The sequence below is a fragment of the Coturnix japonica genome, chromosome 5, assembly GCF_054131305.1.
Source record: "Coturnix japonica strain WE chromosome 5, WE-NBRP24, whole genome shotgun sequence".
Classification (NCBI taxonomy): domain Eukaryota; kingdom Metazoa; phylum Chordata; class Aves; order Galliformes; family Phasianidae; genus Coturnix; species Coturnix japonica.
The window spans coordinates 34,954,023-34,979,072 of NC_140667.1; the positions used below are offsets into that span (position 1 = coordinate 34,954,023).

The following is a 25,050-nucleotide window of genomic DNA, read 5'->3' on the forward strand; positions in this document are numbered from 1 at the left end:
ATACAAAATATCATTCAATTGACTGTGTCCTGTATGATTTCATCAACGATTTCATACTATTTTTAACTAATAGTTTCTCCTGGTTTCTAATCAGATCTCATTCTACAAGCACACTACTTCCCTCACGCAGGTGCACCAAGGGACTACCACTCCTCTGCAAATCCACTGGGACTGAAAGACTGCTGCATCAAGACTGGAGAGAACTACCCTGCCTCTAGAGCTGTTTCAAAGCTAAGGAATGAGATAGCAGGCCCAGCAATACAATGCTACTCCTAATTAATGTAATTAGGAACAGTAGCAGCATTGCTAGTTTAAGCAATCTCACTTCTGAGTGTTTCACAGAGTTTACTGTTCTGATTTTTGGCTTAAAAGAAGCACACTCAAAGAAAAGGCCAACATCTGCTAAAAAGAAATGTGTCATTTTAAATATACTTACCTTTCACCATTATTTCTAATCATTTCCACTGTTTCACCAACAAAATACCGATCCTTGACGTAGGCAAAGATTTCATCACAGATCTCATGAAGTCGGGAGCGATGGGTAAGGGTGGCCAGGTAGAGAACCGGAATGATGAGTGCCTCTGGAAAACTCTGAAGATTATGTCTGGCTTTCTTCTCCGATTCCAGTGCTTCCTGATATGTGAGTCCTGGTTTACCTGTGACAGCACAGCTCCATACAAGGCTGTTGCACAGAATAGTGCGTTCAAAAAAATCACTGAAAAGAAAGGGAGTAGGAAAAAGAAAATTGTTACCTTCCAACATTTTCAATTTGATCCCAGTTCATAAAGCAGCAAATTTCTCTTATAAGCTTCAAGTTCAAAGATAGCTCTACGTCTAAGCCAGCTACAAATACCAGCAAGGTTTATTTATCACTACTTAAGCTACAGCTTCATAAATTGTTATTGTAAAAACTACAGTTGGCAATCATGGAGTATCAAGACCTGCTAGTACTGCAGGCAAATACTCACATGTAAGTGGCCTTATGCACAAGAATAATCACACTGAGTTTAACGTGTCATATTTTCATTGCATGGCCTGTATTTCCACACAAACAAGCAGGAGGAGGGTCTAAAATTGCGCAAAGAAAAAGCAACCTTAAGATCACAGAAACATGCTGAAACTTGAGTACGTTTCAGATTTGGAGTGCCCTTGCTCACATAGGAAAAGATGGGAGAGGTTAAAAAAAATTCACGTCAAGTACTTCTCTAAATAGTTTTTATTCTTTCAGTGTTTGTACTGCTCTTAAAAGAAACCACCAAACTATTTTTTTTCCCCATAGATTCTTCTCTCCTGTTCCATTAGCAAATACGGATTCTCTTCCTTCCCTTTACTTGCAACTAATACCAAAATACAGCGTTGTTCTTGCTTGCTTTTCTGAAAGAGGAGCTTTTCAATTTTGACAGGTATCAAAAAAGCAGCGATTTGTTAAAACACTTTTGAGATTACGTAGTTGGCAGAGCTATTCACAAAACCATGTTAAAATATATCACACACCGGATCAGTGATATGACAGCAGAGCACTTTCTCAGCATGCTCCAGTTCTGATGGTTATTTTGATTTGCCTTCCTTTACAACTTTTTACAGATCAGTATTTATAGGAGTTCAATATACGACGTGAAAAATTCCATTTGTTTGCCTTGTGTTAGCTTAACGCAGCTATTTCAAAGCACACACACAACACTTTCAGAGCATTCCACACCACTTGAGATAGCCACACTCAAGTTTTCTTTCCTTTAAAAAATTACAGGGTGCAGTGCTGCCATTTTTAACTAATAGGACTGTTCAGATCATTCTCATTACAGGGTTACAGAACTGCACAGCTCTCTCCTGAAGTTCTTTGTTGCAGGCTCCCCACTCACACTGACAAACATGCATCAGTCACACTGATGAAGATGATGACATTCACTGCAGCTGGACGGATGCAACAATAACATGTTGAAAATGAAATGGAAACTCCAGATTAAGGACAATGGAGGGTCCTGGCTCAGATAATCCTTTTTGTGGGATTCCTCTGAGCGAAAGAAGGATGCTCGAGGAAGAATATCAGCTGTGACAAGAACAGAATTAGAACAGAAGAAGAAAAGATGTGTTTTATGAATGACACCCTACAGATTTTACATTTTAATAAAATATTCCTTGTGTCTGCTTAATATATTTGATGATACACAATCTAAGGCCTGGATGACAATTTGATTTTGCTTCCTCTAAACAAGAAATGGGGAACAAAGAAAGAGAGAGAAAGGAGATAAATTATTCTTCACTATATGAAGAACAGATGGCTGTTGGCCATACCGAGTATAGAAAAGAAAGAATATTCCTTTTCTGCAGTTAACCACATTGAATCCAATCAGGTATTAGCAAAAATATGAACTATCATTGTTAAAGCACTAAACAAGACTTCTCAAAGAACAGCTTTGACTTTAAAAATAGGTATCTTTAAATTGACCATTAAAAAAAGAAAACAAAAAGTGATGGTATACACAGCACAGTTCATCTGGGTCTGTTCCTGCCTACATTTTACTACTTCTGTGTGAGACTCACAGCAATTTTAAGTGGCCTTACTGACTTCAGTGGACAAACATTTACTGAAGTCTTCATCAGATCTCTCCCTACATGCACGTCTGCCTCACTTCACAAAGAGGTTCTTGATAATTACCAGGAGTTAATTTAAAACTGATCCAAATATCTTGTTCAAAAATGACCAAAGAGAGAGCAGAGGCTGAAGCTGGCTGTGCCCCTTCTGGGGCTGTTGCTGCTCCCTGTGAGGGGGCAATGGGTGCTCCAGCTATTTAAAGCTGCAGTATTGAACTTATGGGGAGAAAAAAAGAAAAAACCTGTATTTTTTTTAAGCCCAGGATTATAAGAGGTGCAAAATTCTAAGACTACTCAAATTGAGACATATTGGAGGAAAACCCTTTTTCATTTGCAGACAGAGCTCTGTGTACCAAGCCCCACTGTAGCTCAATTTCCTCTTCTGTTTTCTATGGATTTTTCCCCCAAAAAAAGTTACAAAGGAAAAGATAAAAATCATACCAAATAAATGGCTTTCAGTTTTGAAGGCGTTATTTCTCAGTAGCCAGTCATTACACATCACACATCAAAACCATCTGTGGCTTAGTCTGTTAACACAGTTTTATTGCAATGTTTTAATGATCTCACCAACTCGGTTTGAGAGAGAACAATCACAACAGCAGGTTTTATTGGTGGCACCAGTCTCCCTGTCTCTGCAATACACACCAGTCAACACAAGAGGATTCACAGAGAGCACAGACAACAGCCACCAAACAAGCAATCAGTACCAAGCGGTGCTGTACTTGCTCTGCCCTCAAAGAGCAGCAGTGCACTCAACCATATTCCACTCTCAATTCCAACGCACACAGCAAGTGCATCTGCTGCCACATACTTCCCATAGTCTTGAATATGCCCTTATTGTGGGCATTACAACCGTGGGACTTCTGCACTGTTTCAGGACCCACACAATCTTTGGCAGGGTGCAGGAGGAGGTCCCCAGCAGCAGGCTGAGCTCAGCCAGGTGCTTCCAGATCAGTCCAAGGTGCTGTACCAGGAGAGCTCAGCTGTGAGTGCAGTAATTCACAATGACTCTCAGCTGGACACCTGTTTACACCGATGCGACAGAAGGAACACTAAGCAGCAAAGTTACTGGCAAACCATTTGGAAGTTCCACAGTGCTTAGTGAGTACTGGACAGAAGGCAGTTCGTTAGTGGAATGAAGTAATTCTGGAAGTAAACTACTTGCAGTTTCTGTGCTGACTGTGCTTGCAATAGATATCAAAATGAAAGAACCAATCAAGCACAGCAGTAAGAGATGGCTCTTGCCTGAACTAACCAAGTACTGCCATTGAGTCTACGCTCTGCAATATTTTTAGTACTTCATGCACATGCTTATTTCAAATCATTTTCATTGATTTTTAACATATATTAAAAACAATTCAGAAGAGAACAAGTTATTTTTTAAACAGAAGAATTACACAACGGAGAGTGCAGAACAGGAGAAAGTTATGCTAAGGGAAATTTAAGCAAGAGGAAAGAGCAGAAAAATTACACGACATGGCTGATCTGCAGACAAGATTATTCTTACTACTGAAGCTCTTATCCACATCTAACATGTAATCTATGTAGGCTGTGTTACCAGCATGTTCACAGATAACTCTGCCATCCAGCATCACAAGTGTTCATGTACTCAACCTGTTCCCACACGTGGTCAATAGTACCTATTACATAGTAACGTATAAAAATACCCAAACCAACTAAAAAGACATCTATCCCCTAATGCTGACAGGTTAATCACACATTAACATATTTTAAATTGAGGGTTTTTTCTTCAACAAAACAGAAAAATACATCTAATTCAACCAGGTACACATTAAGAAGCCTTTTACACAGTCCTAACTTCTGACTTTTGACCAAGAGTCCCACAGGCTGACCTATAAAAAAAGCTTTTTTCAGTAAGTTCTAAAGATGCAGAAGTCCCCTCACTCACCACATTCCCATGTCTTACAAGGGGAAACACTCCTACTACTGGCCTCTATACTACTCAGTTTTCCTCAGCTTCATTGGATCATCTCTGTAGGTCAACTGCCTCTTCAAACAAAGAAAAGAAGGAAAAAAGAAAAAAAGCACCACAAGTTCCTACCTTTCAAACTGCCTTCACAAGCAAGATTTGCCATACTCTGCCAGTAGTTCTCACTGTACATCTCTATTAGATGATCACAAGGTGTCAAGACCAACAACAGCATCTCACTTTGCACCCACACACACACCCCTGCCATGCTTTTCCTACTGCTGCTCTCCCACTCAAGAGACTGTTTTGCCAATCCCCCCCCAGCCCTACCCCCTAAAAGGGACTAAAGAAAGCAGTAAGAACATCAGCTCCACCTGCGTCTGCTGCTCCTGATAAACACAACTGAACATCGTCATCTCACCAAGCCTCCTTCTAAAGGATTGCAAAATTATGTGATGGTGTTTCTGAAGAAAAAGGAAATGGATTCTTAACAGGAAGGTCACTTTACAAAACAGCAGTCTTGCCAAATTCTCCTTGCATTAGCATAAGGATTTCTTAAACAGGGAAGAATCATGCTACACATCATCTGTACTCATCTCCACTGGTGCTGTTATGAACATAGATTTAACTTTCCAATGCCCTACATTTGTAATTAAAAAAAGAAAAAAAAAAAACCAATTATCAGTAAATAGTAGTTAACTGAAGTGCCCATATATGTGAGGAAGGGGTAAATTCAGGTTACCCCATTTATCAGTGCATCCTGCTAGCTGCTGTCAGGTTCTACCTTTTTTTGTTTTAAGCTTTCACCTTCAGAAAATTCTAGTTATTATCACAAAAGTAGATTCAGGAAAGTCTAGTTCAGGCAACAGTTTTCTTTCATGAAACAACTAGTCCCGTTTTCAAGAAGCAGTCCCTGCCTGTCACCATTACCCTAAATGCTGTTGTTTGGAAGAGGGCAACGCTCTCATCTCACAGCTGCCACCTGAGGCACTGCTTTGCAGTGAGAGCGGTGGCCTGAGAGCAGGTGGGCACCTACAGAGCTTGCCAATGCTCCCTGGTAGATCACACTGCCACCAATTCACCTTCATCTGAACACACCCAGCTGCAGCATGACATATCATGTAAAAAATACTGGGCTTGTCGCTGCAAAGCATCCATTTTCTCCATGCAGAAAAATAAATTAAGAATAATAACAACAATAAATAAACACAGCAAAGATATGTGCAGGAAAGGTGGAAGTCCTTTCCCAAACGCCATATCCCAGCCTCGACCTCAGGGCGAGCCACCCACAGGCACTGCTAGGGACGGCCTGTGTGAACAAGCTTAAATTTATCCCTTCATTCATACTTTGGTTAAACATGGGATTTGGTCCCGCATTAAACATTCACCACACCGCGCCAAAGCTGAAAGATACCTTTCATGCTCAAATTTACTCTAAACTATATATATATATATATATATATATATACACACACACCAGAAACGTACTCCAGAGCCGTGTCAACACTGCACGGGAGCCATCCCATGACGTGCCAGCGATAACGGAACGCACAAGGGCAGTTTGTGACACCCGGGGCCGCCGCAGCCATCCCCGCAGCGCCAGGCAGTTTCCCAACCCGGCCCCGGCCCGACTGTACTCGGCGAGATGCATTTGAGTAAGAAAAACAAGTCTAAGCACGAAAAAGATCTAGGTGTGCTCTAATTTCGCATGCTGCGAACGAGAAGCGTTTCTGATTTAATCTCATTAGTCTGCACGTCTGTTGTGCAGACAAAAAAGGGAGAGCTCGGCGCTGGGGCCCCCCCGCAGGTGGGACGGAGCCGAGCGGCCCCGGGGCACGGAGCCCCGCGCCGAGAGGAGCTGAGCACTTTCCGCCTATTGTTCTGACAGCGCTGACACCAACTTAGGGACGAGCCCGGGCTCCCCCCAGCACTAACGACAGCTCGACTGCCGCCGGTCTGCGCACCGGCAGAATAAAAGGACGGACGGACGGGGGGGGGGAAGCAGCCAGAGGACTGGAACCGGACGGAGCTGGGGACAGGTGTCCCCCGCCGGACGAGCGCACCGGCACCGCTCCGTGCCCCCCCCCAGCCCCCGCCCGGAAGCAGGTGCAGCGCCGCGGGCTCCCGGGGCCGGGCCGCGTCCAGCCGGGTCAGTCGTCGGGCCGGCAGCCGGCGGAGGGCGGGGCGAGGGCGGCCATGGGCGGCGCGGCGGCCCTGACACCGGCCCGGGAGAGGGTGCCGGGAACAAGGGGCTCCGCGCGGCCCTGCGGCTCAGCGCACACACACATACACACACACACACACACACAACAATAGCGCGGTGGGTGCGTGCCACGCTCCACGCGCGGAGCCGCCGCCGAATCCCGGGCCCGGCGCGCGCGGCGGCCGTTGGTTGTTGCCGCGTCCCGGCCTTGCGCAGCACCGACACGCGGCGGGATGGAGGCGGGGGGGGGAGAAGCGGCGGCCCGGGGCTCAGCGCCGCCTCCCACGCGCGCAACTTTCACTTCCCCGCGGAAGGAGCCGGGTGGCAGCGGGCAGCCTCCCCTAATCCCCCCGCGGAAAGACGGGGCCGTGGGGTCACCCTGCCGAGCGGGGCAGGGATTCCCCGGGCCGGGCCGGGAGATCCGCCCTCCCTCTCCCCTCACCCCGCGGTGGGGCACGGGCTCGGCGCCAGCCGCGACCCCTCCCCGCCGGGCGCCCCGCGGCGCTGCCGGGGAATCCCCTCCCTCCTCCTCCCCGCCCAGGTGTCAGCCGTTGGGGGTAACCGCTCCCGGCCGCGGGGAAGAAGGGAGGGGGGGCGTTGGGGGGCGACCGACTTACTCGTAGTCCCTGAAGATCTCGTTAGTGACCCTGCAGTAGAACACGCGCTCGTCCGGCCGCAGGTCGGCGGGGGGCTTCTCCCTCACGAAGGGCTTTCGGTGCAGCAGCGGCATCGCCGCGTTCCGTTCTGTCCTCGCTGCGCCGGGACCCGGGGAGAAAGGAGACGAAGGGAAGCGGTGAGAGCGGGCCCGGCGCGTCCCTCCCCCGGGGGCGCCGGAGAAGGAGCGGCAGAGAACGGCGGCACGGCGGGATCCGGCGGCGGCCTTTTGTGTGCCTGACACGCCGCTGCCTGCCTGGGACTGCGCGGGGAGCGGCGGCGGATCCTTCCTCCCCCGCCTCCTCCCGCCGCCTTCACAATGGGGCCGTGACGCCGAGCGGCGGGCGGGCGCGGTGCTCCCCCCCCTCCCGCGCCACACAACGTGCTCGGCGCGGGGACACCCCGGCCGCCGCCGCCGGCTTTGTCTCCGTCGCCCCCCCCCCCCCGCCCCGGGTCACCCCTTCCTCACCCCTTCCCCGCCTCCGAGCCGCGCGCCGCGGCCGGACACAACTTCCACTCCCCGCGGGGCGAGCGCGGCGGCCGCTTCCTGCCTGCTGGCCGCCCCGGCGCGCTCCGCAGCCCTTTCCGCCCCGGCCGCTCCCCGGCCGCCGCCTCCTGCCTCCGCGGGACGGCGCGGCCCTGGCTCCGGGTGCGGCGCGGTGCGGGGGGCTGCCCGACCCCTCCGCCTCCTACCTGGAGCCGCTGCCCCGGCTGCTCGGGCGGTACGTAACGCGGCCCGCGGCTCTACCCCGCTTCTCCTCTGCCCCCCAGCTCCCGGGAAGTTTTTGATCTACTTCTTCGAGCCCTCAATCAGGAAGAGCTGCTGGGAGGAGCTTTCCACTTCTCTCCCCTACATCTTTATTGGCCGCTCGGTGCCTTCCAGCGTGTGTCACACAGGAAGACAGAGAGCAACATTATTAATTAATGGCTGAGAGGGCTCATCCTCCATTTTTGAATTATCAGCCTGCGATCTGCCGGCCGAGGGGAGGAAGGCGGTTCTCCCCGCTCGCCCCCCGGCCCCGTGGATCCCCGCCCCGGCAGCGCCGCGCTCAGCAGGCAGCCCCCGGCCGCAGCTTTCCCTGCCCGAAGCCGGGGGGAGCCGGCAGCCGAGGCGCACGGCAGCACCGGGCTGTGCGTGTTGTGCTGCGGGGAAGGTCGGCAGCGCGTCACTTGTGCCCGGAGCTGGGCCCCGTTCCGCCGCCCCCTTTATTTTTCCGCCACTTCGTTGGAAACGTCCGTACATCGCGCTACCGGTGTACTCGGTTTTCTGTTGGTTGCGGTTTTATTTTTCACCGTTTTTACGGCATTTCCATGCGTAATTAAATCATGGACCTTAGCCTAATTGTGATCTCTTACGTGACAGCCGGCTTAGAGACGTATGCATAGAGCCCACCGCAAGCTCCAGCGCTTACATAGAAGCGCACTTAACGCAGAGCCCTCCCCCTCACACACAGAACCACCCGGGTGGGAGGTTTCTGGGGGCTCACATCTAAGCAGGAGCCTTCAGCATCAACCCTGCTCAGGCACATAAAGGTGCTGCGCTGCTTCCTGCACCTGTGCAGGGGCTGTTTGTCTTCCGTGCAAGGATCGGCGTTGCTGTAGCCCGGATGACTGCAATCTTAAAGAATGTTTACACTCCAAGTCGTGAATTGCTTTGTTTAAAAAGTGATCGGGTTTTAATGAAAAGCGCTGAGAAATGCCAGTGCTCTCCTCAAGTTTACAAAGTACTGAACTTGAACTACAGCACAGGTTAGCTCCGAGTCCCACCAGCTTATTTTTATTTGCCACTTGGCTTCGCTTTCAGTTTGTAATTAATTACCAGCAAATGGCACAAATGCAACTTTCAGTTAATGCACTTTTAGCGCATCAAACATCAATTTTAGTCAGTTTTGCATCAAAACTCTTCAGTATGCCACGGCTGTGACATTTAGTCTTGGCAGCCCTCACGATTACAGTGAGATTTTGCAACACTACGCTTTGTTTTCAGCTCAAACTCCTCGGCAGATGGGATTAAATTGGAACCTCGGCTTATATAAAAATAATTACATTTCTAAATCTCAAGTTGGAGAGAAGAACTAGAACATGTGAACCTGCAGCTCACAAATGAGAAGGGAACAGACAGACTCGAGTTGATCATTTTTGAAAGTATCTTTACTTTGAAGCCAGTATCGTGATATCTGGGAGTTGGGCTGGTTTTTCCTTACGCCTGGACTGTCAGCATGGTGTTATTTCAGAATTAGTTGGTATCCATGAAAAATGCATGAGCTGATAGAACTGTGACATCAAAAGCAAATCCCCTTTTCCTCTTTGCTCTCTCTTGCCCTCTCTCTTTTCTTCTCACCTTTTCCTCCTCCTCTTGTTCTTCCCCCCTCATTATTCCCGCAGTGACTTCCCAATGAGCAGATCCTTGCTAAGTATTAGGGCTGCGCTGCGTTTCGATATTCTCAGGATAAAGAGGAGCAATTCATATAGTTTTCACCTCCGAATCCAGCTCCATTATTTAAAGCCCTCTCAGTCAGTCTCCGACTCTGCTCCCAGTGAGGTCAGAGGGAACCAGAACCATTTTCTGTGGCACCAGATAATGGCTACTGAGGGGGCATTGAGAATGCAGTGGAAATTCATTCTGAGAAGTCTGAAAAAAATGTCACTTTGCTTTCATGGGAATATTTATTGCACTTTTGCCCTGTATTTGAGTGTTGTAATAATTTGATGTGCCTTTAACACGTCACAGAAAATATAGTTTTGATCACAGACACCACACTGGGGTTATTGATGTGGATTTTACCACAGAGGGGTAAAAATAAGCTGCTTCTGCTCTTAGAAGATGTACTCTAGCAGCTATTCTAGGTGGGAATTCCTTTGCCAGTGAGTGAAGTTGTGCAGTTCTTGTTCACAGAACTTTACAAAGAGCTGAACTGGGAGGATAAAATCTCAGGAAGCACCTTGTCCTTGTGCTTTACAGCAATAGGACAGTTTATGAGGGACTGTGCAACCCCCCAGCTGGTCCATCAAACCACCTCACAGTTCAGCTTTTGTTGTACTTGCTCTCTGCTTCATCACAGACTGTTTTCCCTTCTCTTCTGCTATTTCTTCTTGTCCTAAAGCCACCAAGAACTGATCTGCACAGATCTACTCCAAAATACCTGTTCACATCGACCATTACCACATAATTCCATGTATAACAACTGTTATTCTGGAACAAATGCAATGGAATCATTTTAATGCAGTGTTGCCACTTTAAATTCACATTTAACTTTATACAGGAATAACTAATATTTAGCCAAATCATATCCTTGGAACCATGCAAAAATAAGACTTTGACCCAACCTGTTTTACCTATAATACCATGCAGCTGGGAGAGTTGTTATTTTTTTCTTGGAGCGTGTTTAGCCACTCGCTTGCTTTTTTGCCCACCTTTTCCCCAAAGGCTGCCAGTTTCTTCTTTCAGGCTTTGGCTGAAATGAATATATATGTATATATATATATATACACACATATATATACATATGTAATGGGAAGCTCTTGGTAGAGAACTTCACTGGGCTTTGAATGAGACTGTATAGGTTCTCAACTCTTATTTTCATAAAAAACATATGGTGGAAAAGATAAACTTGCAAGATGAACACACTTGTTGAAGTGATACATTGCAAGTGAGATGTTCAGTCGAATGACAGTTATACTATCAATCATCTCTGTGTTTTTCTACTTTGTCTGCAGTGTATAAAACTAACTCACATATGTGCATTGACTCAATTTTAATACTACAGCCCCCTCTCTTTCCAAATGTAGTTTTGAAAACCCCATATTTCCATAACACACACACAAACCTTCGCTCCCCTTCAAGCTTGAGGCAGCCAGCAGAAACACCTTATTTCTCTGCTGATGCATTTTATAACTTACTGATACAGCTTGTTCACCTCTTGCCCTTTCTGCACCACCTTGCTGAGCACTCATTCTTTTGATCGCATATCTTTATTTAGACTTTAAACTATGTGAGGAAAGACAATGTGCTGCTTTTATCAATACGCCCCAGCTGTGTGTAACAGCAACATTTGGTCTATTGTCTTTTACTGGCTGCAAGGAACTACACTCAGTTTTTAATAACTTACTTGCTTATGAATAACATGCTTTGGTCAGAAAAGGAGGAGATGCATACACACAATTTTTCACAGCACATTTCATTTTTCTCTTTCATTTCAACATGCATTTAGAACAGTTCTGTAACCACAAGGATAGCAGATTCTTTATTCTGCCACTGGGTACATTCAGCACTTGTTTCTTTCACAAGAGACAAATAAAGGAGGAAGTAAAGAATCAATGCCCACGTTGAATGAATTTTTGACATAATCATATTTATTCGGTAGTTCCTTGATGGTCTCAACCCAGCATCTTACTTGCTGTAATAGAAGGGAGGGCAGCATGTCATGCCCAGAGCCTGCGTTGCCTATTGCTGAGTTTTGATACCACAATAAGCACCAGGGCCCATCTCTCACCAAGCTCCCTGGGAGCACTGAAGTGTTCTGTGTAAGAACTACTCTGTTATTCTGTGTTCCTTTGTTTTATTATTATTTCTTATTTCCCCTCCACTGCTTGGTAGGATTTAGACATGTAGTTCTCCCTGCTTTTAATGGACACAAATTAGGGGATACGCTCCTTTAAGATTTCCTTTAATCATACCTATTTTTTCCCCTCTCAGAAAGGGCTATTAGAGGTATTTAGGCTGATAACCTTATACAAGTGAGGAGGAACTCTGACCTCATCTACTGTGCAGCGATGACCATGTATCATTGGCTTCTGACCTGATTACAAAATGATAAAATCACGTTGTGAAACCACTCTTTGTTTCCTAACAGTGTCTCTGAAACCAGCTTAACTTCAGAGAGGATTGGTACTGCATTTTCTTAGATACAGTTATAATGCACAGGATACAGAGTACTGACGCTACTGTAATTTCCTGACACTAATGCTGGATTTCTCATTGCCAACCACTACTTAGCATGACCAATGACTGATTAATGATTCTGATGGGTGAACTTGATACTTTCTTCTACATATGTGCATTCTCACTCCTTGGGTGATGTACGGCACTTTAAACACCTTGCATCAAACTGTTTGAAACCTGGACCTGAGTCAGCAAGATATTCTTTATGTGGTCAAATCTGAGAGTAAGAAACCTAGAGCTGCAGAATACTAACCATTTACTAAGCTTGCACTGACATTATTGTAATTAATTATATTGAACGCCTTTCTGTCAGCTGACGAGTGGAACCCACAGTATGAAGGATGTTGCTGTACTTCATGGCTTTGCTGTATAACAGCTGCAACATCTTTTTGCAGTAATACTGAGATTAGCAAATCTGTTTGCTTGTGGAAAGGGATCCCATGCATTGTAGTTGCCGCTTAGTAGCACATGAAGAGGAGTTGGCCCAGTCCCTGGTCTGGGTCATTTAGTCCAGGATTACAGGAATGAGCCAATCTGAATCATAAAATTCTGCCCAAATCCACACCATGATGGGTCTTCATTGAGCCATTTGTTTGACAAATGTAATGACTCATGATCATTACTGGTATTCTGACTTACCCGTGTAATACAAGGCTGCTTTGGAACCCAAATTGTTTTCCTCTGTCTTGCTCATCTCTCACAGAGCGCTGTAGGAAAGCTGAAGCACAGAGATTAACCACTTAGGCACCATTCTGACTGTAGATGCTGAACAGGAGAGGTGTGAAAGAAGCCAGCAGCTCCTTGAGCCTCATCCTGCCTGGCAGCACCCCTGATGCCTCCCCACATGGCATCTCACAGGCTGGTCCTGCCATGGAACAGCTCCAACACAGCACTTACACACAGGAACTGCTTCAGCTCAGGGAGACAAGGGCAAGCATAAAGCAGTGTCTTGTCCTGGGTGCGAGACAGCCTGTAGTTTGATTTCAGCCTCTTGGTTTTCCCTGAAGAGCTTGTATTAGCAGGGTGCTGGCAGAGGCATCCAGACCTGATGCACCTAACACTGGAGTGGTGGTCACAGTCACAAAATATTGTTTAGGGGAATGCTACATGCAAAGGGCATCCTCTGGAAGGAGCGCTCCCTCGGCACAGACCCACGATGACCTTCCCTCCTCCCATAGCGCTGGGGACAGGCATGTGTTAGATGTACACCACTGTCACACTGCCCCTTCTGGGGCCTCATGCTCCAGGGAAATGGAGATACTGATGGGATTTCTACATTTCTTAAACTCAGGCACTTGAAAGTATGTTTATTTTATACAAAACATGCAGGGAAAACAACTTGAAAGTGATAAATCCAGTGCTTGCTTTGGTCTTGCTGGCTGTGGAAGGCTCAAAACAGACACCAAGTTAGTAAGAGTGTTACTGTGCCACTGTACTGCTAAGCATACACAACAGGAAAGAAAATGCACGCTTTCTTTTGTTATTAGTACTAATTCAGCACAAGCACCAATTGCTAAGGATTCAGTAATCTGTGAGTTAGGAGTTAAACATTATTTCAGTCACAATTTCCAGTCATCCAGGAAGTTCCTACACAGAAAGCAAAGACACTTCATGACCCTAAACCACGTTCAGAGATAGAAGTTACAGGAGCTGAGATCCGATTTAGTACAACTCCACAGTGCGGACGTAGGTATAATGTAAAAATGCTTCTATTTGAACTGACTTTGTTCTATAGGAACACCTTCTAGTGGTGCAATGTATCTTTACGCATCTCTACAGGGACCCAAGTTTAAGGCTGAATTGAGACAGTTATCAGACGCTGTGAGTCAGTGCACTGTACATTGGAAACAAAACTAAAGGCTCAGGGAGAGAACTGCCTGCTCTGCATGTACAGTTATACGAATGCAAGGCATAGCATGGCCTCAACTCTGTATCTCTCCTGTTGTGCAACTGAGAATGTATCCAGTATTATCATGTATGTGTGTTTGGGTAAAAGCATCTTGCAGCTGGCCTAAGTTGAAAGAAAACTTTTTTCTCCCCTTTTTTCCCTCTAGCAGCGATACTTCACACAGTACCGAGGGAGCTTCTGGCATTAGGACAACTGGTAAAAATCAGGAAGATTGGAAAAGGTGCACCAGGAAACAACGCTCCGTTTTATGTCAGTGGCCACGTTCTCAATGAGATCCGCAACCGCAGAGCTCATAACCGACTTCTGAAGCCAACCGATATGAAATATTTCAGTGCTCACATTAAACGTCGGTATGAAAAGTTGTAACATTTTACAGCGTTTGCAAAAGCGAACAGTATCAGCGCTCTCCCATCCCGCAGTGCCCGCCCGGCGGCAGCGCCGCCTCCGAGCGCCCCCCGCTCCGCGCTGCCGGTCCCGGGGATTGCAGCGACAAGCGAAAACTCCTCGATTTGCCGAGCGAGCAGCTCGGAATCGCTGCTAACCAGCGGGACTTTAACACCCGACGTGCCACCGCGGTGCCTACACGCCGGCGGCTCCCTCCCGGCGGGGCAGGAACGGACATTTTCTCGCCCTCGCTCGGCCGGGAGACAGGGACGTACATCCACCGGACCGAAACATCTACCCCCGAGCCGCCATCCCGACGCACCGCCCGCCTTCGCTCCGCGCCCCCCGGCACCGACCCGGGTCCCGCGGGGTCCCGGCTCGCACCGTCCCGCCGCCCGCGGAGCCGCACGGGGCAGGCGGGCGGTCCGACTGCGGCGCCCCCTGGCGGCAGCGGCGGCACGGGAGCCGGGCAGGGAGGGGATCGCGGCGCGGTGTTGCCCCGCGCCCCAACGCATCGCCGCCCCTCCGTGCGGGACGAAGGGGACTCGCAGGCAGCCTGCGGAGCGGCCCCACTGCCGGCTGCGCGCCGCCTCCGCCCGGCAGCGTGCGCGTGCGGTCCGCTTCGATAAGGCTCGGTTAAAGCTTAACCCGGGCAGGCCGAGGGGCGAGCGCCGGCGGCGGGCAGGAAGCGCTTCTCTGCGGTGCCCCGCCGGGAGCCGCGCCTGGGGCGGAGCCGCCTTCGCCTCGCCCTGGGGGCCCGCTCCGCTCCGCACCAAATGGCGGCGTGGCGCTCCACGCGTGCCGACCGGGGCTGGTCAGCCTGCCCCGTCTCACCCTCAGTCTGATGGTCCTTTGCAGTAGGATACAGGCTCCTGCGAATCGTTCTGTTTTTGCAGCGGTAGGGAACGCAGGAGGGGATTTTTCCAACTCCTACTTAACATAATCTTCCCAAATCCCACCCTTGGTCCTGCTGTGAGCTCCGCAAACAGCCACCAGCCACACAGTTCAACTCATGTATGTTTCACCCTTACACAACATGTTCCAGAGCCTGTGCAGAAGCCTCTTTAGAAGAGGAACTTGTTTTGAACTTTTAAAGAATGCAGAGGTAGGGCAAACAATAAGGAAAAAAACATGAGTACAAGTAGGGAACGTCACACTTTTAAGTTCAAGCCCATTGAAATCACTCTTTGCTTCAGGATGAAACCTGGGCAGTTTTGTCCTAAATAATAATAATAATATGGGCTGAGGTTGGAGGTTTTACTTCGGGGGTGAATATGTTCTACAGTTTCTCAAAAAGAGAAGGCGAATATCACCCAACCTCTGCAGGCAGGACTCTGCTGACTGTCAGAATACCAGCTGTAAGGCCAGACCCAAAGGCTTATAGGTGTGGATGCAGTTTCTAGGGAGGGCAGTTAAGGTAAGATGACAAATGCTGACATGGGATCCCTGTGTGGCTGCTATAAAGGTAATCCTATCTGAACTTAACAATTTTACGGAAAAAATTAATCGAGCCTTGCAGGTTACTTGTGCTTGTGCAACTTGAAAACAAAATCTATCAGTTGAGCCAGATCCTTGGCATGGCTCCAGCGGCTCCAAACAGCTCCAGGGCCATCAGCTTAACTGCCCCAGCCATAAACGTGTTCACATGGCCAGGAACAACTCAGAAGGGCACAGACCCACTGCGACAGCCCACACTTGTCCCATTCTCAGCTCTGATGCCCACAGCACATGGGACAAGCTGTACGTACCCATTGTGCTGTGGGTCTGCCTCAGGAGCAGCCCAGAGCTAAGGGCCATGGAGTAATTATCCACATTGCAGAACAATGACACAAAACTTGCAACCCTTCAAACAAAAAAACATTAATTTTTTTAAAGTCATCTTTGGATGAAGAAAGATCAGCTCAGCAATAAGAAACTACTACTTTTCACACCAACCAATAGGATTCCACACATTTACTTTTCTTTGGTATCCAGTGGATCAGCCCGGGTACCATTATTTTTTGAGTTCTCATTGCTTGCTTTATGCAATTTTGCTCTCAAGCTTCTGGTGAGAAAATGGTGAAGTTTGATGTAGTAATTAAAAAGTCAACATTTTACAATGCTGAAAACTATTAATAGCAACACCAACAGGTTTGATTTATTTGCTTGGGCTAAACTTGGGGTGCCCTGGGCCGCGTGTCTTTAGACAGCAATGGCTCTGGAAGCAGCAGCTATCCAACGCGTTGGGCTGAATATGAAGACCTGAGCAAGAAGTAATCCTGTGTGATTTTCCCAGGTCGATGAGAATGCTTTAAGAGCAAAGGCGTTTCCTCCAGGGGGAAAAAAGCCCAAACAAAAACAGAACAAAAACCCAACCCTCTGCCTAGCAGTTGCCTGGAGCAAAGAGACAGATTTGTGTGTGTGTGTGTGTGTGTTCCTGTTGCCTAGAGTCATGTGGAACCTTTGCCCTTTTAGAACTAGCTACAAATCTTGGGCCTGACTGGGTACTGCGCTTTGTGAGAAGGAACAAGAAAGAAAAGAGGGAAATAGTCATTCAATGGACCTGAGGGCCAAGCACAGGATTTAGGAAAAACGAATTGTGTACTGTCTATTTACAGAGAAAGGGACAGAGTTGGTATTATCCCTTTGGCCTCCCAACAGATGTGCTAATTCAAAGACTCAAATAATTGCATCTAAACAAAACAAACCAACCAAACAAACCCAAAATTATTTGCAAGTTTTACAACAATCAGATGTTTAGTGAGAGCAACTCTCCATGTGCATCTAAGAGACAGGTAGGGCCAGCTATGAGGAAAAGAGAACACTGCACATCAAACTAAGTGAGCTTGCTTGCTGCTGCAACAATGCAGCCTACAGAGAGCAGTTCATAATCACTTGAAGTAAACCAAGTAACACATACTTGTTAGAAAAGGAGAAATTGATATTATCAATCAATAAGTAAATCTGGAAATACCATAAACTAACTGGGTTTCCTTAGGAAAACGAAGTAGCAGCAAAGGTTCTCCAAGTGCAAGCTCTTCCAGGTTTAACTGAGAAAAGAACAAGGACACCTGAAAGAGATGCTGATCTTAAATGGTTTACAGCTGCTTCACTGGTGTAAGTGATGATGATGCCCCTTGTTCTTGCAGGTGCATAAAAACCCCGTTTCAAAGGATTTTTGTCAGTATCATGTTTTGAACAGCCAGGCTGAAAGATGAAAACATGACAGCCAAAGAGTTTAGAAGGCAGCAACGATTCCTGGCTGAATCCTGGCTCTTTTCATCATTTCAGAACTCACCTTCTGATTTGCTCTGTCTCCTTATCTCTCTGTGTGAACTTTGTCTTGTGGAAAGATAAGAAAAAGGTTGTGCAAATGATTCAGTTGAGTGTTCTGATGGTCTGCAAGGAAAGTGAGTGGTACATAAATATTAACTGCAAAGGGAGAAATTCACCTTGTCACAGCCCAATTTTAAAAATATAGAATAAAAAATACAGAATATTCTACAAGATACTCCGTATTGGATTTATAACATTTCTGTTAGCATTTTCCTTTACAGTTTTTCTCTTCTTCTTTTTCATATTTATTTACATCTTTGAACACATCAGTTTCCTAGAATCTCTAGTTCTGGCACAATTTAGAATTTAGATCATTACATAAAGTAAATTGCTGTATTACTTAAAGTGCATTCTTATCAATCAGAAACACAACTCAGCATTGGGCTGTCATATCCAGTTTTACAGCAGTAGCGTACATCAAAGTTAGCTTTGCTCTGATGTTATAAAAACTTTTCAAGAGAGGCAGAAGTCACAGTTCATTGCAATATTTATAGTATTTAAGAATGCTTTTAAGTATCTTGTAATGGCAGATGCCATCGAGTACTGTCATAAGTGGTTTTCTTATTCTAAACAAGTAATGTGTGTTATGGTATGTTTCAAGCATTAAACATGTTGGGAAAAATAAAGACTGTGTCTGTATTACTTTATGAATTCTCTTTGGATTCTGTTAATGCCACATTGTATTTTGATTTTTGTTTTGAATACAGCTTTCCCATGTTTTTAGCCATCAATTCTGTAGCCTAAAGTATGATAGATTTTAATAGGTTATGTCTAAGAAAATCCAACACAAGTATCAAAGGCACACAAAATGCTGTGTGCCTGGGTCTCCTGGGATGGAAAACAGTTTTTTTACAGTAGGAGTAACCCTTGAAAGGCTTGGACAAGAAGTCCATGAAATGAGACTCCTGCTCTTGCAAACGTTGGCCACTTTATCCCCCTACTTCTGTTACTCAGCCTGTCCCCAGGAGTGCTTTCTCCTCTCTCAGGTTGTGTTCTTGTGGCTTTCTGCTTCAGTAAATGGGGAGATGCTACAGCCTAACCCATCTTGGGTCAGAGCAGCAAGAGAGAACTGGAAGACTGCTAGGAGTGCAAAAGTTCTGGGAGACCAGCTGTAGAATCTAATCAAGCTGTGCTGTACAGTACCACAACTCCAGAAGGATCCCAGATGTAGAGCAAACAGCTGGCAAGACACAGTAAAGACAGTTAGGAGTTACAGTCCTTTGAGTTATAGGATCAAATCATAACACAGCGAGCCTTCCTAGAATGAGATGAAGCCACAATCTAACAAAAAATTCCAAATACGACCAGATTTGAAGTTTCGCTCCTGTTTCTCCAAGCTAGAAAGCCCCACTCCCTTGGGAATTACAGTGAGTCAACACTATGTGTGCAAGGCTCCCAGCACTCCAAGAAGCTCGTACCTTCTTTCAGACAAGCCATTTCTGTATGCCCTGGTCCCACTCACTGTCTCTGGCCTTACCTTTCCTGCCAGTCTCGATCCCTTCCAACGGCTGTTCTTAATCATGCAGTCATAAACATCCCTTTTAACACATAGTCACAACTGCCAACTTGTTTTTCTTCTTCAAGAGTGGCTGTGGTCATTGATTATCCAAAGTTAAACTGTAATTGGCAAGTAACAAGTGATTTCACAGCTGTTTAAAAATGTCCAAGATAATAAAGTTGGAACTTGGGGGGCATGTAGAAGAAAATAGGTTAAATAGGTTACAAAGTAGGTCATTCATTTGTTATTTATTTCTTCTCTTTCCTCTGCCATTTAACACAACATGTAAGGATTTTCCTTTTGCAAGCCTTAATCTGCACTTCTCACCCTTGTCATAAAAACCAGAGAAACTGACTCGCTCTCAGTTCAGGGCTATGGTCCAAATTCCATCTTGAGCACTGTTAGTATGAGTTCCACTAGGAAGATTTCCTTGTTTTTGTTCAAATACTTTTATGTAGCACTATCTTTTCATACTGGAAAACATCTATATAGACATATATAGATAGACAAGCCAATTATGCTTAAAAATGTTATCTGAAATGTACAAATGAAAGGTAAGTCTCCGCATGGTGTGCCTTGATAGGCTGCTTGAGTTGTTCTGGCTATGTGGAAGGACTGAATTAACACCCACCCTGGTTCACTGTTCCCATCCCAGCTGCCCTTCAGCAGTTCTCCCACAGCCTCTGAGCTCAGCAGTCCATCCCTTTGCCTGTTGATACAGCATTTCTCTAAAGAGTGCTGTTGAACAAATACGTACCTGTAGAGAGGATGAGACTGTAATTCCATGTGTATCTTCTTTAAATGTCGATCATTATCTGAGGTATTGAGAATTTGGGGAATTCCACGTTGTAAATATGCAGATGTTTATAGTACATACGTGGCTGACTTGTAGACAAATCCAGCACTCAGGAGACTTCAACATATATAGAGAAATATAAACAGGAAATGTTCAGTTCTGTCTTATGTGAATTATGTACCAGGCACAGAGATTGTGGATTCTTAGGATTATTCCCGAAAAGTCAAGTGTTTAAATCCCGTAGCATTCCTGAGTGTTCTAAGCAAAGGACAGGCTGAAAAAAGAAATGCCAGGTTCTGAAGGCAAACTAAATCTTTACATTGCTGGTAACCTACAGTTTTCAGTTATTGTCTTTAGCTGTTCCTGAATTGTATCATATTAGGAATGGCTTCTTGAGGTGCTTCTCAAGGGCAGTGGGTGTTGGAGCAAAATTGTAAGGATCACTGAGCGACTCCCAGCAAGTACTAATTCAGTACAGAAACATAGATTTCATTCAGAGGAAACTATTTTTAAGATGTGTCATCACAGACAAAGCAGGCTTTGGTTGGCATAGGCTAGTCATTAATGGCTTTCTGATGTTAGGCATGGTATAGGTCTGAATGTGATTAAGTTAGCAGGAATTCTGCCACCCTTCAGTGACAATGACGTTGAATCCTGAATTGAAAAACAGGAACATCTTTAACAAGGGAGTAGCTGTTCTGGGTAATTCAGCTAAAACATTGGAAAATTTCAGGGCAAATGGAAAGAGCCAACCTCAGCACAAGTGATTAAAAAGAACTATTGTTGTTAAGACCTAATTATTATGCAAAGAATGGGAAGCTCAGAAAATTCCTTAATATTGCATTTACCATTATCAGCTTTTTGAGTTCCTTACTTCTAGGTGGTGACGTGAGTAACATCTGACTAAGAAAGCAGATCTAATTTCTGGCAGTACTGCATTAGATGTTAGTACCATTATCAGCCATAGCAGAATCCTAAACCTAGTTTTCAGCACATTAATACAGGAATAATTTGTTTCTCAACGGTTATTTTGAAACATATTGATTTTTCAGCCTACACATGTTTTTACTTGTTTGTGATCTTATCTTACTCACATTTCAGAGCCACACAATTCACCGCAAAGACATAAAATGCAAAATTCTCCACCCAGCTTGGCTTCAAACAAACAAATGCAACTCCATGCAAACAAAGAAAGTATCTAAGCATTATTTGCCTGTGTTCTTAATGTTTCAATACTCTGTGGAAGAAAGCAAGTTGGGTAACAAGCTGCTTTGACTTCATATCCAGTACACTTTCAGGTTTCTCTAGTCTGTAAGGCCAAGAATCCAGTGTAAAAGGTGCCACAAAGCTCCGGCATACTTAAGACAAGGCGGTGCCGTGTGGGGTTTTGTTGGGTTTTTTTTTTGTTCTTTTGTTTGTTTTCCCCAATCTTTGTTGCCTTACTTAGGAACAAAATACAATTTTTTTGCTACAGATAAAAAGGAAGACAAGTCTGAGACATTACCTAAATCTTCTGTGCCTATTCCATATGACTTGGAGGAAAGAAGCTGGGCTTGTAGCTGGTTAGATTTGCATTTTCTGATGAAAAGAGCTCACAGCTGGAACCATTTCATTGGAAAACCCTGCTTCAATGAGCTTCCAACAGTCAAAGCCAAAGCCCAGAACAGGGCACTGCACTGGTCTGGGTGCCCGTCTCCAACCTACAGGCAAATGGTTTGTGGGGACTCAGCCTCCAACTCTTCCATCTTGATAGTGGCTGACACCACTTTCTCAAGGAACAATTTGTGACTTTCCCAGGAAAAGCTCAAGCCTCATGAGTGTGGGCACTGCCATATTATTATTGCTCTTGCTGCCATGTAGGAAATGGGGTCAGCTTTGTAGAGGGCATCCCTGGGATATTAACCTCACAGCTTGAAAGTAAGCGTCCCATAAACCCTGACATCTCCTGAGTGTAAATGACTGCACTTTCTAGGGAAGCAAAACTCTGCTTGATTCCTTGTGCAGCTTCAATTGGGAAGGACTTGTCTGTCCCCATCAGCACCAGGGAGGACAGGACCTGGTACTTCAAATTACTTTTGTTTGTCCCCAGCAGGACTTGATGCTTCTTGCCCAAGTTATGCAAGGCTGTCCTACCCTATCTGTGACAGAACTACTTGGCAAGATCTACCATTGTCTTCCTTTACAGACTGGGCCACTCTTTCAATCCTGACTGACTGGAGAATGGTTGCCAATTTGTGTGTGCTTTATTTTCATTTCCTCTGCACAGATCTGGAGAGCGTATGCCTATAAATATCTGCTTAAATGGTTCTTGGGGAACCACTATTTTCTCTGGGGGCTAGATTGTATTTTCAAGTCATATCTTGCCATGGAAACAGATGGCTAATGAAGGATCTGAATTGGATTTTTCTGCATCCATGTCTCAGTCATTCATTCAACCAGGTGACAAATCCTCTCAACAAAATAGAGGTTACAGTAAAAACTGGACCTCAGCAGCAGAGGTCACCCAGGCTGAGATAAGCAATCTGTGATATCTTTTCCAAATCAAGCCAATATCAATATAGTGCAGTGGTACCTTCCAAATATGATGAGGAAATTTTCAAGTCTTACCACAAGAAGCTTTACAATCAAATCTGAATCCATTTCAGGCTGGCCCATGAATTAAAAACTGTACACTAAAACAGGGACCAGAATATGCAACTAAATTCTAAATCAATCTTTGCAACTAAATTCCAGACATCACAGAATGATTTTGAAGATGTTACTCAAAGGAATGGAATATGTATTTTAAAGTGAGCATTACCTTGTCCAGATTCTGCACAAATCACCTGGAAATATACGCTCTCGCAATTTTTTATTGCACCGTGACCTGTTAAAGTACACAATAAGGGTGCTGGAAATTACAGGCTATGAACCTCCAAAGAAACAGCACCATTAACTTTCACAGAACTACCAGCATGCTATTCACTGCTGATAATTGCCAAGGATTAATTAATACAAGTTTTATTAATATTAAAGTCCATTGCTGAGCCAAGACAAAACTATGTCGACATTAACAATAAATTATTCAGATTTTTTCAGGATGCTTTTGTAATTGTCATGAACTGCTGCACGTACGAATCAATCAAAACAACCAGTCAAAAAGTAGACAGATTTGAGACAGACCACACTGCAAAGCACACAGCTCCTACAACGGATGTAAAAGATTTCCATGGAGCATCTCTATAACTTATACTCTTGATCAGAACAAGAGACAGAGCATTCCCAAAAGATCCACGATGTGTTTAACAGCCTGCAGTGAAGGCTGAAGAGAGATTTTAGAAAGCTCATGTTGTCCAGGCAGAGTACACAGTTTCTATCAGCTGCAGTAAACCTTGTATGTCTTGTTGTATGTTTTAAAGATGACTTAAAGAAACTTAAACTATAATAGTAGTTCACAATACTGTCATATAATACTGGTATAATGCTAATTACTTGGTAGTGCTAATATATGTCAGCTAGCTGCAAAGTGTTGTGGGGACCGCAGAGAAAGCCAACAGAGGAACAATTGTCTTATCTTTTGCTTTACTTACCTCTTTTCCCTCTTCTGTGTGAAGGAATAGTGGCAGAACATCATTCCTTCTCCTCATTACTCCATAAAAATACTAATTTGTGTCTGCCTCTCATTCAGCACAGTTTGCACCTCTGTGGTGATGCTGGCTCAGTAAAAGGGTGGTGGGAGCGTTGTGCCAGAAGGTGAGGAAAACTATCGGTAGGACTAAGTGAGCATGTTTGAAAGTTGAGGGCACATGTTGAGTTCACAAAAGGAAATGCTGGTCGCTGTTGCAATGCTGGTTACACAATCACATAAGGTTTTATTTTTAAAAGCAAGTAAAAAATTACAGTGCATCAGCTCCTCAACTGGTGTAAATCAGCATGGTTTTATTGACTTTGATGGAGCTATGTCGATTTATACCAGATGAGGATTTGGCCCACTGTATGGAGATATTTTTATTTCTCTTCTCACTCTATCAGTTAAGGAAAGGGTAATAATCAGAAAGCTGGAAGCAATTACGTGCGTGTGAGGAGGGGGTAGTTTCATAATAGCTAACTTGATATTATTTCCTGTAAAATGCATCAGGAGAATAGAGCCTGGAGCCTGCTGACCAGTTTGTTTTGTAAAGAAATATTTGTTCAAATCTGTTTATAATAATTTGTCAGCGACAGACAGGCTGGACTCGAGCACTTGCCTTCCACCAGCAGCAGAGGCGGCAGCACCGCAGCTTGCAGGGCAGTGAGGGGCAGCTGAGAACAGACCAGGCGAAATTTGGGTTTCATTCACACCCGTGTAAATCCAGAGAGATCCTACCCAGATCGGTGGAAATACTCTCTATTTACAACAGCGTGCCTAAAAACAAAAATTGGCAGAGATTTCAAGTAAGCATTTATAAGCTGTTTCTGGCAGCAAATAAGAATGGGGGGAGGGGAAGATTATTCATCGCAGATGCTTTGTAAGATTAGCAGAGGCTTTCTGGTGACAATAATGTCTGCTAACATAGTCACTTGTGGAAAATGCTTTTTAAAACGCAATTCGAGTGAGTTTTCTGGTATGCCTTAATTCCTGAAGCATTTCATGGTGGCAAAAAGCACTAACCAAGAGCTGGAGCTCGGTGATCTAAATCACCCCTCTTTATGCCAGCTGGGCAGATCAGCCCCCAGCTGCGGCACCAGGAAGGTAATGTAGTCTGCGGAGGGGAAAATTTCTAGGAAACCATTTTGGATAAATGCATTTCGTAAGGGTTAGTTTTAATTACGGTAAAACAACCTCTCACAGACAGCAGAGATGAAGAC

The 25,050-nt window shown here is 45.4% G+C and overlaps 1 protein-coding gene and 2 long non-coding RNA genes across 11 annotated transcripts in view; all 3 read right to left on the reverse strand.

The window, feature by feature from the left end:
• The window catches only part of BAZ1A (bromodomain adjacent to zinc finger domain 1A), a 51,385-nt gene extending 43,214 nt beyond the window's left edge, over positions 1–8,171 (reverse strand). For 5 of the 9 annotated variants that reach the window (XM_015865007.3, XM_015865006.3, XM_015865005.3 and 2 more), the window contains exons 1-3: positions 8,073–8,171; positions 7,343–7,478; positions 437–715 (exon numbers count right to left, since the gene is read on the reverse strand). In XM_015865007.3, coding sequence (XP_015720493.2) covers positions 437–715; positions 7,343–7,455 — 392 coding nt within the window. In that variant the 5' untranslated portion in view covers positions 7,456–7,478; positions 8,073–8,171. Of the gene's footprint in view, positions 1–436; positions 716–5,999; positions 6,682–7,342; positions 7,646–7,848; positions 7,987–8,072 lie in introns of those variants that run through there. The other 4 variants (XM_085549118.1, XM_085549120.1, XM_015865004.3 and 1 more) reach the window with 3 other exon arrangements.
• Positions 8,172–16,552: 8,381 nt separating this feature from the next.
• On the reverse strand, positions 16,553–19,011 carry LOC146760757 (uncharacterized). The gene is made up of 3 exons (XR_014946671.1): positions 18,871–19,011; positions 17,892–17,992; positions 16,553–17,800 (listed from the first exon to the last, which is right to left on the reverse strand). It is a non-coding gene; the product is annotated as an uncharacterized LOC146760757 (long non-coding RNA).
• Positions 19,012–19,406: 395 nt separating this feature from the next.
• LOC107315055 (uncharacterized) lies at positions 19,407–24,034 on the reverse strand. The gene is made up of 3 exons (XR_014946672.1): positions 23,793–24,034; positions 20,185–20,340; positions 19,407–19,546 (listed from the first exon to the last, which is right to left on the reverse strand). It is a non-coding gene; the product is annotated as an uncharacterized LOC107315055 (long non-coding RNA).
• Positions 24,035–25,050: the final 1,016 nt, after the last annotated feature.